The 16,171-nt window shown below is 44.3% G+C and overlaps 1 protein-coding gene across 1 annotated transcript; it reads right to left on the reverse strand.

The window, feature by feature from the left end:
• Nucleotides 1-95: 95 nt before the first annotated feature.
• On the reverse strand, nt 96-9,076 carry APOOL (apolipoprotein O like). Its single transcript, XM_075260327.1, has 9 exons — nt 9,019-9,076; nt 6,593-6,697; nt 6,379-6,498; nt 4,078-4,132; nt 3,831-3,929; nt 3,336-3,427; nt 3,000-3,116; nt 1,551-1,710; nt 96-393 (listed from the first exon to the last, which is right to left on the reverse strand). The coding sequence occupies exons 1-9, from the start codon at nt 9,028-9,030 to the stop codon at nt 296-298; spliced, it is 858 nt and encodes a 285-aa protein (XP_075116428.1). The 5' UTR covers nt 9,031-9,076; the 3' UTR covers nt 96-295.
• Between the last annotated feature and the right edge of the window lie 7,095 nt (nt 9,077-16,171).

Below are 16,171 nucleotides of genomic sequence, written 5' to 3' on the forward strand. Positions count from 1 at the left end.
GTTCAGTGACTGATAAGCAACATGTAATACGCCATAACGTGCGTCTTCTTAGGATGAGAGCAACCACTACCAATAATGAGCAGGAATAGTCAGCTGGGATACGGCTCCATTTTATTTTATCAAATGTGACAAAGTAAATCTCCTGAGTCAGAAGGGTTAAATAAAAGCTTCCCATCACACACCCACCACCTCTGGGGGCGATATCCTCTTCCTATCCCTTTCAGACATTAGATCTGGAGGTCAGAGCCTTCTCATACACAGAATCCTGCGGTTCTATCCTCACGTGTGCAGCCGCTCAGGTTCTGGTGCTGTACATATCTACATCCTCCGGGTTGGACTGCCCATGGTCCACAAGTTCTGGTGGGGGCTGGAACTTCACTTCCTTTGGCACCTCTGTAAAGATACATTGGGGGGGGGGGGGGGGGTTACACATGTTACTACATTCAGAGAGCCCAATCTCCATGGATCTGACCCTATAATAGACGGCACAGGGCATGTGAAGTCACATTCATTGGTCACATGGCCAGATCGCAACGCTGTCCCATTCAAGTAAATGGGCTGAGCTGCAATATCAGGTACAGCCACTGCACAAATATATGGCGCTGTGCTTGGTAAGTACTGAAGAGGTCACGGTGCTCCCCCCGAATGCTGCAGCCACTTTAAACAGGGCCCGGGTGTTGCACCCCTGCAGATCTTTAATTGATGACCTATACCATGGATGGAGCATCAGTAAGTCCAAGAAAAATCTTCAAAATTTTAACAAGATTTCAGTAACTGGAAGCATTCCTGATTTCCTTGGGGGTTTTAAGGCCATCTTAGCAGGATTTTCCGGCCTCATATGGATTTTTCATACTGATGACCTCACAAGAGGGGTCATGAGTATCTGACTTGTTGGGCTCTGACACTGGATCCCGCACATATCAGCTGAAAGCTAATGCTGCTAGTTCCCAGCACAAGTCAAAAAGTGTGCTTCAAAACTCAGATCCACAGCTCACCTGCCATATTCTTAATGTAGATTGTGAGCCCCATATAAGGATCACAATGTCCTTTTTTTTTTTCTTCCTATCAGTATGTCTTTGTAGAATGGGAAGAAATCCACGCAAACACGAGGAGAACATACAAACCCCTTGCAGATGTTGTTCCTGGCGGGATTCGCACCCAGGACTCCAGCGCTGTAAGGCTGCAGTGCTAACCACTGAGCCACAGTGTTGCCCCCTCACCTGCTATATTCTTGGGGTGAGCTAGTATGGAAATCTACATCAGTTCCTACCTAGCAGAGATTTCCATGCAGACCCTGGCACTTCCAACAGATTTATGAAGAGGCCACAACCTCTGAGGCCTGTCTACACTTGAAGATGTCTTATTCCCAGTCTTCTGACCTGCCTATATATTGTGTATTATGGGGCTCAAGGGTGACAGCAGCTTTACATACAAATCTCAGGATCAGTAATAAAACCATAAAACTGTGGTAATGACCAGATAAGCTAAGGAAAAATCTGCACAGACTATCCTGCCATGTTACACCTGCCCTACTGTAATGGGAGGGATACCTGTGGGGGCGCTTGTAGTGCTGGGTTCTGCTGCATCTACAGGTGATGATGTTATGTTAGGAGACTCCGGTGAGGTGGACGGTTCCTGCGTCTCTTCTGCACTGGCTCCTGCAGGCGACGTCTCGGCTGCTGCTCCTCTGTCCTCTACTCTGGGAGCCTCCTGTTAGGAACATGAACATTAAAGGGGTTTCTAAAAGATAAAGGATAAATGTCTGATTACTGAGAGGCCCAGCATCGGCCACTGGTACACAGACGCTGGACTAGGAATAAATGTCTATAATAGGACTAAACCTTTAAGTGGATCAATACAAGGACAATATCCATGCAGAAAAATGAACACACTGCAGGCCTTAAAGGGGTATTCCCATAACTCTTGTTCGGCAGCCTGCAGGCTCTGTGCTCTCTTCACTTCCTGGATTTCTCGGCACATTGGTGGGCGGGGTTTCACTTGCTCTGCTATGTTTGCAGTCAGTAATGAGGGATTGGTTGTAAATGCATTACCACAGTATAAAGCTAAGGTGGAAACTGATGTAGCAGAGCTGGATTTGAGTCAGCTTGCATTACATACAGAGGTAACGGACTCCTTATCTAAGCCCTTATCAGCCAAATTCAATTAAACTGGCTAATAAGTGGAAAAGCTGAAGATAGATAGCACAGTAATCCCGGAGCTCTCCCCTCCCCTATCTGAGGAGCTCTGTTGCTTGTCAGCCCCTCCCTTCCCCCCTGAGAGCAGGCAGCTACATCACTTGCGAAATGAGCAGATAAGCCCTGTGGCCATAGAAACGCAGTGTCAACAATGAAGTGAATAAATTAAGATAGCGGCCAAACAAAGCAGTTTTGATAAAGCAATATATTTAGGAAAAGTCTTATATCCACACAAACTAGCAGTATAGATAGGATTCTTTTCATGGGACAACCCCTTTAAAGGGAATCTATTAACTAAGCATACTCAACTGCTACCACCGGGTTATGGAGCGCAATATAGTCATATTCCTCCATCGCTCATTTCTCACTTTTGTAGATTTTGAAAAAAACACCTTTAGGCTAAGACCCCACATTGCGGAAACGCAGCTTTTTTTTGTTACAGATTCCCACAATGTGGGGTCTTAGCCATATGCCAATGAGGCAGTTGGCACACTGGGAGCGTGCCTTCAGCTTTCTGGAGCACTGTTTGGGGGAGTTGAGTATGCTTGGGGAAGGTGAAAGACTCCCTTTAAAGAAGTTGTTCCATTAAAAACTGCTGGGTCCCCCCAGTCATCAGCAGCACCACGTGCTCTTCCTATGTCTCCTCCAAAAGAATGAAGCACCAGTGCACTTGCTGCCATACAGCCCCACTGCTGCTGATCCCTGCCTTAAGGGGGTTGTGCCTTTATAGTCACTTATTCTCTGTGCTGTGGATAGGGGATAAGTGTCCATATTGGCATGACTTCAGTCTCCGGCTCTATTTACCTTGGATTCTTCAGATGAGACAGGAATTGCTTCTTGCTTCTGAGGTTTTGTTTTCCATAAAGAGCTCACGGCGCTGTACGTCTGATGCCCAGCGCTGTACAACTTCTTACCAGTTACCTAATGTTAGCCAAGAAAACACAAGTATCAGTGCAGTGCAATATAGGAGTCTTACAGTATTCACCACAGACCTCACACATCACAGTGTATCTGCGAGACTGAAGGTTCCCATTCACTGACAACCAGCAGAAATACTGAAAGCGTACAGGAGATGTATTATGTCATCTCTGCCAGTCCTGGCACAAGCCCTCCCCCGGGAATCTGCAGCATGGTCTCTACCTTGGCAAAAATAACTGACTGTGCAGGATAACAGACGGACGCGCCCAGGGCGGCCAGACCCACAGGGTACACAAGCTTCTTCAGTCTGGAGCCTGTATAAAGAGAAGACAAAGCACAGAGGTCAATAAAGTTCACCGTTAGGATTTCTGGGACATATATATATATATATTGATGACTTAGTGTTAGTGCCCTTGTGTGGCCGGCGCTCCACTAACTTCTATGGGGCTGTAGGCACTGTCCCAGCAAGCTCATATCTGGTCTCCAGTAAAATGACTATGTGATCAGCTATTCTGTTTTCAGGAAAGCTGAGTGCCCTCAGTCCCGCAGTATACAAGGGGCGATGAATGTATTTATAGACAAAGTGTGTCCTACATCTGCTGCTTCAACGCTCCACATTTACAAGGTATATCAAGCAACTTCAATGTCCTGCCAGGCTTCTCTGCTCCTAAATTGGTCTGACCCGTTCCTTTCCATCCCAAAAATATGAACCTTTACCTTTTCTGGCTAAAATCAAGCCGGCCAATCCACTGACTGAGATGACCCCTACTCGTGGCAGAAATTCAGGCGGAGGGTTCTTTAGGTAGACATAGCTATCTGGAAAAGAAGAAGAAAACTCAATCTCTGCCCTCAATAAAGGGGAGGGTCATACGCAAAAAAAACCCCAAAACACAGAATGATTGTTTAATCAGACAAAATCTTGGAAGTCTAAACTTGATGCAGCCCCAAAACGGCAAGCACTTACCCTTCCCAAATTGTATTGTTTCCTCCACTCCATTCCTGATTGAACTGCAGGCATTCTATAGAGAAGCAAAAGACACAATGTAACAGAGCGCAACATCAATGTAACAAGAAAATAATGAGAAAACCCAGTGCAATGTGCAAGTCCAGCTTAGACTACCACCCTACATGTTATATAGAGAAAAGTAATGTATATAAGGGTATTATACTGTATTATACTCCAGAGCTGCACTCACTATTCTGCTGGTTCAGTCACTGTGCACATACATTACATTACTTATCCTGTACTGATCCTGAGTTACATCCTGTATTATACTCCAGAGCTGCACTCATTATTCTGCTGGTGCAGTCACTGTGTACATACATTACATTACTTATCCTGTACTGATCCTGAGTTACATCCTGTATTATACTCCAGAGCTGCGCTCACTATTCTGCTGGTGCAGCCACTGTGTACAGTGTTGGCCAAAAGTATTAGCACCCCTGCAATTCTGTCAGATAATACTCAGTTTCTTCCAGAAAATGATTGTAAGCACAAACTCTTTGGTAATATCTTCATTTATTTTGCTTGCAATGAAAAAACACAAAAGAGAATGAAAAAAAAAAAAGTCAAATCATTGATCATTTTACACAAAACTCCAAAAATGGGTCGGACAAAAGTATTGGCCCCCTCAGCCTAATACTTGGTAGCACAACCTTTAGACACAATAACTGCACACAACCGCTTCCGGTAACCAGCAATGAGTTTCTTACAAGGCTCTGCTGGAATTTTAGACCATTCTTCTTTGGCAAACTGCTCCAGGTCCTCCCTGAGATGTGAAGAGATCTCTCCTCCCCCACAGGTGTTCTATGGGATTCAGGTCTGGACTCATTGCTGGCCACTTTACAAGTCTCCAGGGCTTTCTCTCAAACCATTTTCTAGTGCTGACCTGAAGTGTGTTTTGGTTCATTGTCCTGCTGGAAGACCCCTGACCTCTGAGGGAGACCCAGCTTTCTCACACTGGGCCCTACATTATGCTGCACAATGTGTTGGTAGTCTTCAGACTTCATAATGCCATGCACACGGTCAAGCAGTCCAGTGCCAGAGGCAGCAAAGCAACCCCAAAACATCAGGGAACCTCCGCCATGTCTGACTGTAGGGACCGTGTTCTTTTCTTTGAAGGCCTCGTTTTTTTTTCCCTGTAAACTCTATGTTGATGCCTTTTCCTACTTTTGTCTCATCTGACCAGAGAACATTCTTCCAAAACGTTTTTGGCTTTCTCAGGTAAGTTTTGGCAAACTCCAGCCTGGCTTTTTTATGTCTCTGGGTAAGAAGTGGGGTCTTCCTGGGTCTCCTACCATACAGTCCCTTTTCATTCAGACGACGACGGATAGTACAGGGTGACACTGTTGTACCTCGGACTGCAGGGCAGCTTGAACTTGTTTGGATGTTAGTCGAGGTTCTTTATCCACCATCCGCACAATCTTGCGGTGAAATCTCTCGTCAATGTTTCTTTTCCGTCCACCTCTAGGGAGGTTAGTCACAGTGCCATGGGCTTTACACTTCTTGATGACACTGCGCACGGTAGACACAGGAACATTCAGGTCTTTGGAGGTGGACTTGTAGCCTTGAGATTGCTCATGCTTCCTCACAATTTTGCTTCTCAAGTCCTCAGACAGTTCTTTGATCTTCTTTCTTTTCTCCATGCTCAATGTGGTACATACAAGGACACAGGACAGAGGTTGAGTCAACTTTAATCCATTTCAACTGGCTGCAAGTGTGATTTAGTTATTGCCACCACCTGTTAGGTGCCTCAGGTAAGTAACAGGTGCTGTTAATTACACAAATTACAGAAGCATCACATGATTTTTCAACCGGCGCCAATACTTTTGTCCATCCCCTTTTTTATGTTTGCTGTGGAATTATATCCAATTTGGCTTTTTGACAATTCTTTTTGTGGTTTTCCATTGAAGACAAATTAAATGAAGATAATAATACCAAAGAATTTGTGATTGCAATCATTTTCTGGAAGAGAATGAGTATTATCTGACAGAATAAAGGGGTGCCAATACTTTTGGCCAAAACTGTACATACATTACATTACTTATCCTGTACTGATTCTGAGTTACATCCTGTATTATACTCCAGAGCTGCACTCACTATTCTCCTGGTACACTCACTGTGTTACTTATGTACTGATCCTGAGTCATTCACTATTAAGGAATTATTATTTGGCATACGATCTGGGAACAGATTGGTAAGAAGCCAGGAGGAGGACAGATTCTTGTCAGGTCTCCCCATAGATGAGCCCCAGGGATCGGTTACCTGAGTCCAGGTGATGACAGGCCACACGGTTTTCCGTACCACAGAGAATGCGCACTGCACACGGCCCGGCCGCGCCTCAACAAAATGTGACTCTTGGGGAGGAACAGCATAGACTGACAGCTGTGAGGAAAAAAGTGAAGGGGAGGAGATAAGACAGGACTCAGCATCAACAAGCCAAAGCTGCCCTCCATGTCTGACACTGCACCCCAATTACCTGCTGGGGGTTCATATGATTGCCTTTTGCCTCTCGGTCAGACACAGCATAGAGGCTGTAAGAGGAGACAACCAGTCCGGCCGGAACCGCTGCCAGCTTTAGAATCTAGGGAGAAAGACAAAGAGGGATAAAGCAGTGACTGGTGTATATACATATGGGGGTACAGTAGTGACCGGTGTATATACATATGGGGGTACAGTAGTGACCGGTGTATATACATATGGGGGGTACAGTAGTGACTGGTATATACATATGGGGGTACAGCACTGACTGGTGTATATACATATGGGGGTACAGCACTGACTGGTGTATATACATATGGGGGTACAGTAGTGACTGGTGTATATACATATGGGGGTACAGTAGTGACTGGTGTATATACATATGGGGGTACAGTAGTGACTGGTGTATATACATATGGGGGTACAGTAGTGACTGGTGTATATACATATGGGGGTACAGTAGTGACTGGTGTATATACATATGGGGGTACAGTAGTGACTGGTGTATATACATATGGGGGTACAGCAGAGACTGGTGTATATACATATGGGGGTACAGCAGTGACTAGTGTATATATATACATATGGGGTATAGCAGAGACTGGTGTATATACATATGGGGGTACAGCAGAGACTGCTGTATATACATATGGGGGTACAGCAGTGACTAGTGTATATATATACATATGGGGTACAGCAGAGACTGGTGTATATACATATGGGGTACAGCAGTGACTGGTGTATAAACATATGGGGGTACAGCAGTGACTACTGTATATATATGTGGGGGTACAGCAGTGACTGGTGTATCTATAGGGATACATTAGTGACTGGTGTATACATATGGAGGTACAGCACTGACTGGTGTATATACATATGGGGGGTACAGTAGTGACTGGTGTATATACATATGGGGGTACAGTAGTGACTGGTGTATATACATATGGGGGTACAACAGTGACTAGTGTATATATATATATACATATGGGGTACAGCAGTGACTGGTATATACATATGGGGGTGCAGCAGTGACTGGTGTATATACATATGGGGGTGCAGCAGTGACTGGTATATACATATGGGGGTGCAGCAGTGACTGGTGTATATACATATGGGGGTACAGTAGTGACTGGTGTAAATACATATGGGGGTACAGTAGTGACTGGTGTAAATACATATGGGGGTACAGTAGTGACTGGTGTATATACATATGGGGGTACAGCAGTGACTGGTATATACATATGGGGGTACAGTAGTGACTGGTGTATATACATATGGGGGTACAGTAGTGACTGGTATATACATATGGGGGTACAGTAGTGACTGGTGTATATATATACATATGGGGTACAGCAGAGACTGGTGTATATACATATGGGGTACAGCAGTGACTGGTGTATAAACATATGGGGGTACAGCAGTGACTACTGTATATATATGTGGGGGTACAGCAGTGACTGGTGTATCTATAGGGATACATTAGTGACTGGTGTATACATATGGGGGTACAGCACTGACTGGTGTATATACATATGGGGGGTACAGTAGTGACTGGTGTATATACATATGGGGGTACAGTAGTGACTGGTGTATATACATATGGGGGTACAACAGTGACTAGTGTATATATATATATACATATGGGGTACAGCAGTGACTGGTATATACATATGGGGGTGCAGCAGTGACTGGTGTATATACATATGGGGGTGCAGCAGTGACTGGTATATACATATGGGGGTGCAGCAGTGACTGGTGTATATACATATGGGGGTGCAGCAGTGACTGGTATATACATATGGGGGTGCAGCAGTGACTGGTATATACATATGGGGGTACAGTAGTGACTGGTGTAAATACATATGGGGGTACAGTAGTGACTGGTGTATATACATATGGGGGTACAGCAGTGACTGGTATATACATATGGGGGTACAGTAGTGACTGGTGTATATACATATGGGGGTACAGTAGTGACTGGTATATACATATGGGGGTACAGTAGTGACTGGTGTAAATACATATGGGGGTACAGTAGTGACTGGTGTATATACATATGGGGGTACAGCAGTGACTGGTGTATATACATATGGGGTACAGCAGTGACTGTTATATACATATGGGGGTACAGTAGTGACTGGTATATACATATGGGGGGTACAGCAGTGACTGGTGTATATATATTTTTATTGGGAGAGGGGTACAGCAGTGCCTGGTGTATATACACAGTAAAGAATATGGGCGCACTCAGCAGTGTCTGGCATATTGACAGGCCCTTGCAGTAGCTGTCACTTGTCATCAGCCGCCACGCCTTACAGTGACAGAACTACAAGTCCCAGCATGAAATGCGAAGCTCCAGCTATAAAGGCCAGTGAGGCTCCGAAGTGCCGCACAGCCCACTCCTCTCCATAGCCAGGCACTCACCTTGGACACCATGACGGCGCCCTCCGCCTCCTCCTGAGAACCCCGGGGGTCAGTACGGCGGCCGAGCAGACCAAACCTCCTCACAGTGCGCAGCTAGTCACGTGGTCGACACTCAGTCAAGGTATAGGGCGCAAAATAGAGACGTTTTTATAAATCTGTATAAATGTAATAGGCTGTAATATATAATCTCCTATATCATATACTAACTGTATACTGTATATAGCACTGTACACGTGTCCCTGCTCTATCATATACTAACTGTATACTGTATGTAGCACTGTACACATGACCCTGCTCTATCATATACTAACTGTATACTGTATATAGCGCTGTACACATGACCCTGCTCTATCATATACTAACTGTATACTGTATGTAGCACTGTACACATGACCCTGCTCTATCATATACTAACTGTATACTGTATATAGCGCTGTACACATGACCCTGCTCTATCATATACTAACTGTATACTGTATATAGCACTGTACACGTGTCCCTGCTCTATCATATACTAACTGTATACTGTATATAGCACTGTACACGTGACCCTGCTCTATCATATACTAACTGTATACTGTATATAGCACTGTACACGTGACCCTGCTCTATCATATACTAACTGTATACTGTATATAGCACTGTACACATGACCCTGCTCTATCATATACTAACTGTATACTGTATATAGCACTGTACACATAACCCCTGTTATATCATATACTAACTGTATATAGCACTGTACACATGACCCTGCTCTATCATATACTAACTGTATACGGTATATAGAAATGTACACATGACCCTGCTGTATCATATATCATAGTCACTGGATACGATTGATCCACAGCCAGTAGAAATATATGTATGAATGACACCTGGATGGTGCACGGATCCGCCCTCCGGACAAAGGCACCATAAACCAAGAAAAAGCGAAACACGATCCAGCATCCACAGGAGGTCAATTAATTAAAACGTAGCTTTTATTGCTATATTAAAAACATAGCGTGATCACCTTGGTGCATATAGAAAAATATTTGATTCAATAAAAAAATTTACATGAAGCTATATCCATGACACGGAACATGTAACATAAAATCACTGAAGGGAAAATTACTCTAGTATTTAGTTTGCTTGCACTGCAGGAGTAATTAAAACATAACTTTTATTTTGTTACTGTTAAAAATAAAAACTATCTCTTTAAAATTTGAGTCCTTTTTCTATTTTTGTGTATGAAAGGATGAGTACTACAATATGCCTCTGGTCTCTATTCTCACCAGCTGATTAATTAGGCTTAGTAACCACACCTTTCCACAATAAAGACATTGACCCCTTTGTTTCTAGGACAATGTTTACACCTCTATATCTTTCCTTTAAGTATCTCCATTAGAAAGTATATAGGGAGTACCAATTTTGAGGGGGCTAAGGGGAGAGGAAGCTCAAGATTATCATGAGCCCCTACAGTCTGGCAGGCTATATTTGCGATCCTCTCCGGTTTTGAGTGGCTAGCCGTACTTGCTATCTGCCAGTAGTAGCCCCTTTTTATTAGATGGAAGTTCTAGCGTCTCCTCTACGCGTTTCCCCTATCTCTATTGCGAGCTGGTTCATCAGGAGGAGTTAGTGAACAAAGACCCTATGGTGCAGGTAAGTATGCGGTGATAACCGCAGTTCTCCCGTCTCTGATGGTGAGACGGGATACTTCGATCTATGCCGCCGGCCGCGGCCTCTCCACGGACTTTTAATCAAGATACCCCGCCCAGTCGACATGCCTCCAGGTTGACGTGGCGCCCCTTGATTGGTCACGCCCTCCTATGACGTCTGGGACATTCTATGGGCTGTGCGATCAAGGTAAACAAAGACCCATGTGCTTCTCTCTGGGTAAGGATATACGCCCACAGATGTAGCAAAACGAGTGACATGTAACAAAAAGAAAAAAACAAGACCTACATTACATAACATCCAAAAGCCGCTGACGCGTTTCGAGGTGTTAGTTACCTCTTAGTCATAGCGATAGTCATATATTATAGTCTTACATATACTCTCTACGAGACATAGTTATGGGGGATCTGTAGATGACACTTATGGGGGATCTGTAGATGACACTGTTATGGGGATCTGTAGATGACACTGTTATGGGGGATCTGTACATGACACTTATGGGGATCTGTAGATGACACTGTTATGGGGGGATCTGTAGATGACGCTGTTATGGGGGATCTGTAGATGACGCTGTTATGGGGGATCTGTAGATGACACTGTTATGGGGGGATCTGTAGATTACACTGTTATGGGGATCTGTAGATGACACTGTTATGGGGGATCTGTAGATGACACTGTTATGGGGGATCTGTAGATGACACTTATGGGGATCTGTAGATGACACTGTTATGGGGGATCTGTAGATGACACTGTTATGGGGGATCTGTAGATGACACTTATGGGGATCTGTAGATGACACTGTTATGGGGGATCTGTAGATGACACTTATGGGGATCTGTAGATGACACTGTTATGGGGGATCTGTACATGACACTTATGGGGATCTGTAGATGACGCTGTTATGGGGGATCTGTAGATGACACTGTTATGGGGATCTGTAGATTACACTGTTATGGGGATCTGTAGATGACGCTGTTATGGGGGATCTGTAGATGACACTGTTATGGGGATCTGTAGATGACACTGTTATGGGGATCTGTAGATGACACTGTTATGGGGGATCTGTAGATGACACTGTTATGGGGATGTGTAGATGACACTGTTATGGGGGATCTGTAGATGACACTGTTATGGGGGATCTGTAGATGACACTTATGGGGATCTGTAGATGACACTGTTATGGGGATCTGTAGATGACACTGTTATGGGGGATATGTACATGACACTGTTATGGGGGATCTGTACATGACACTGTTATGGGGGATCTGTACATGACGCTGTTATGGGGGATCTGTAGATGACACTTATGGTGATCTGTAGATGACACTGTTATGGGGATCTGTATATGACACTGTTATGGGGGATCTCTACATGACACTGTTATGGGGGATCTGTACATGACACTGTTATGGGGGATATGTACATGACACTGTCATGGGGATCTGTAGATGACACTGTTATGGGGGATATGTACATGACACTGTCATGGGGATCTGTAGATGACACTGTTATGGGGATCTGTAGATGACACTGTTAAGGCGATCTGTAGATGACACTGTTATGGGGGATCTGTAGATGACACTGTTATGGGGATCTGTAGATGACACTGTTATGGGGATCTGTAGATGACACTGTTAAGGGGATCTGTAGATGACACTGTCATGGGGGATCTGTAGATGACACTGTTATGGGGGATCTGTAGATGACACTGTTATGGGGATCTGTAGATGACGCTGTTATGGGGGATCTGTACATGACACTTATGGGGATCTGTAGATTACACTGTTATGGGGATCTGTAGATGACGCTGTTATGGGGGATCTGTAGATGACACTGTTATGGGGATCTGTAGATGACACTGTTATGGGGATCTGTAGATGACACTGTTATGGGGGATCTGTAGATGACACTGTTATGGGGATGTGTAGATGACACTGTTATGGGGGATCTGTAGATGACACTGTTATGGGGGATCTGTAGATGACACTTATGGGGATCTGTAGATGACACTGTTATGGGGATCTGTAGATGACACTGTTATGGGGGATATGTACATGACACTGTTATGGGGGATCTGTATATGACACTGTTATGGGGGATCTGTACATGACGCTGTTATGGGGGATCTGTAGATGACACTTATGGTGATCTGTAGATGACACTGTTATGGGGATCTGTATATGACACTGTTATGGGGGATCTCTACATGACACTGTTATGGGGGATCTGTACATGACACTGTTATGGGGGATATGTACATGACACTGTCATGGGGATCTGTAGATGACACTGTTATGGGGGATATGTACATGACACTGTCATGGGGATCTGTAGATGACACTGTTATGGGGATCTGTAGATGACACTGTTAAGGCGATCTGTAGATGACACTGTTATGGGGGATCTGTAGATGACACTGTTATGGGGATCTGTAGATGACACTGTTATGGGGATCTGTAGATGACACTGTTAAGGGGATCTGTAGATGACACTGTCATGGGGGATCTGTAGATGACACTGTTATGGGGATCTGAATATGACACTGTTATGGGGGATCTGTAGATGACACTGTTATGGGGGATCTGTAGATGACACTGTTATGGGGGATCTGTAGATGACACTGTTATGGGGGATCTGTAGATGACACTGTTATGGAGGATCTGTAGATGACACTGTTATGGGGGATCTGTAGATGACACTGTTATGGGGGAATCTGTAGATGACACTTATGGGGATCTGTAGATGACACTGTTATGGGGGATCTGTAGATGACACTGTTATGGGGGATCTGTAGATGACACTTATGGGGATCTGTAGATGACACTGTTATGGGGTATTTCATGTTTGTTTCCTCTTCTCGGTGTTACCTGGTTATTATATTACTCTCTCTTGGAGGATGATGAGAGTTCTTCTCCTGTCCCCGGCGGTCCGTGGTCACGCTGTGTTGTGTTTCTCTTCTCCTCTGTCTCCTCCTTTAGCCGCTGTTGCTCTCTGTTCTCTGGCAGTCCCATGTAAATCTCAGTTATTACTTTCATTTTTATTTTTTTCATCTCTAAAAGTTCACTTCTTCAGTTTATAACCCCCCCACCCAAAAAAAGAAAAAAAATTAAAACCCCGTTTCCCTTAAATGAGGAGTGTGCAACGGACTGACAAAGGGAGGAGTCTTCCTTTAACTTTGTAGTGATGCCGGTACATGGGGCGGGGCTGTGACTACTATATTTAATGTAACTGTATAAGTTCAGCCATTGTGGGGACAAACATGCGGCAGACTGCGAATCCGTTACCGAGAAAAGAAGCCAGAACTTCCCCTTTAATCAGTTTATTGAGTACACAGGTTCATGGAAACCATAAAAAAAAGTATAATAATAATATAGAATAATCATGTGAAACAAGGAACCAAACAATAATCGCGTGAATCTGGCGTGGTCGTTATTAATGGCCATTACGTAAAATAAACATCATGACCTGACATGCGCACGACACACCACGCTCTCATAACAATATCAGAAATACCCCCCTCCGAAAAAAAAGAAATAAAAAATATTCTGAATGTTTACAAAGTAACAGTTCTGCCATTGTGTCAATCAGTACATAAAGAGGAAGAGCGCCCCCGGTGGAGCAGTGCGGCATTACACAGAGCGCCGCCAGCACTTCCCAACAGTCTCATGGAGTTTGGTTTCATCGTATATATTGCTGCTAGAAGGTGGAGTATGGGTATATACACTGGGGTGCGGGACTGTACACTGTACATGGATTGCACACCGGCGGGGTCAGTGCTTTGGTTTTTGGAAGGAATAAAATGCAAACGGATGGCACTGACGTCACAGGTTGTAAAGTGCAAACCAGGGAACAGGGGGTTAATAGGCCATACATTGAGTGGGTTCCATGTCATACATTGTCACAGTTTGTGCCCCCCAGGCTACGCAGTGGTAAGTGCATTGCAGACCCCATGCCCTGGGGGGCGCTACATTGCTGCATTGTTGGGTGTCATAAGGCCGAGGCTTCTTGAGTTCTCTTGTCACAATCGACAGCTGAGTGAGTGGCGGTTTTATAGGGCTGAACCTCTAGACACGTCAGTCACTGGTGGTGAGGATCCCTAATACTAGTAAGTTACTTAGAGAATACTTGGCTTTAGGCCATGATACACACTTACAGGTTTTGGCGCAGTTTTATTGTTCATTGTTTCAAAGATGGTTGGATTCTTTGTTTGATATCTTTTCCTCCTAAAACACTGCATCAAAACCTGATCTTAAAATGCGTTCTGAAACATTCTCTATGCCTTCAGAGCTGCATTCACAATTCTTCCAGACGGCTATTACCAGTCAGCATAGACTGTAGGACCTCAAATCTTGTGATTCCACTTGCTGGTTCAGTGTTTCATAGATTCTCAAAGCAATCCCAAGTTAGATCATGTCTTATCCCTGAGTGATCTCCAGAGCTGCGCTCACAATTCTGCAGGTCTTCTAGTTAAACACTCAGATCAGGTTTTACAATCTCAAATCTCAGTATTGCAGCCATTGGATCAGTGTCTTTACAGAATCTCAAACCAACACCAAATGAGATCATGAGTCACAACCAGAGCTGCGCTCAGAATTCTGCTGGTCTCCTATTGAGATTCAACTCAGACTGTGATCCACCTACAGAATCTGCAAACAATCCCAAGTTAGATGAAGTTTCCTGCTGATGTGCACTCATTATATCATTACAGATGGAGGAGACTTTATTGCAGCACCCACTGTACAGTACTCTACATTTCACCTAATGCACCGCAGCAGTTGGCAGCAGTGAAATCCTTCATTCCAGCAGAATTCTGAATGCAGCTCTGGATATGAATACATTTCAAGATGTGAAGTAATAGAATATAAGCAAATGCAGCTGTGGTAGTGACTGGGGTATAAGTCATGATGTAACAGCAGAATAGTGAATGCAGCTCTGAAGGTAACATCATGTAGGTCAGGTAAAGTAGTGATAAAGTTACTTGTTAACAGATGTGATTCCAACGTTCCCCCTAAACATGCTGCGATATGGGAGCGGGGGTTGTGTTACCGAATCATACTAGTCGTATGAAATGTTGGATGAACGAGTGGAGCAAAAATTTTAACTGGTTTAGAAGTACCATTAAAACTCCTACTAGGCTCATCATCCAGCTTTTCCAGACTCCTGAATAGTTCAGTCACCTGTGAGCGTTACATAATCAGAAAAATGGGAAAGTTGGATGATAACGCTTTATAACTGTAGACATATTGGTCATCACAAAACTTTCTCAGGATTCTGAAAGGGAAAGGGTCTCATTGCCCGCTCTCGTAATAGAAGGGAAATTGTGACTCGGATTTAGGCCCAGTTCACATCTGCGTTTGGGTCATTCCGTTCCCTCTCCGCATTAAAAATGTGGTTAGAAAAACGCTGTGAGCAGGACTTTTCTCTCCGCATTTTTTGTGCGGAAACCACATGGACCCCATTATAGTCTATAGGATCTGCGAGTTTCATAAGGTAA

Source organism: Leptodactylus fuscus, chromosome 11 (genome assembly GCF_031893055.1).
Source record: "Leptodactylus fuscus isolate aLepFus1 chromosome 11, aLepFus1.hap2, whole genome shotgun sequence".
NCBI classification, from domain to species: domain Eukaryota; kingdom Metazoa; phylum Chordata; class Amphibia; order Anura; family Leptodactylidae; genus Leptodactylus; species Leptodactylus fuscus.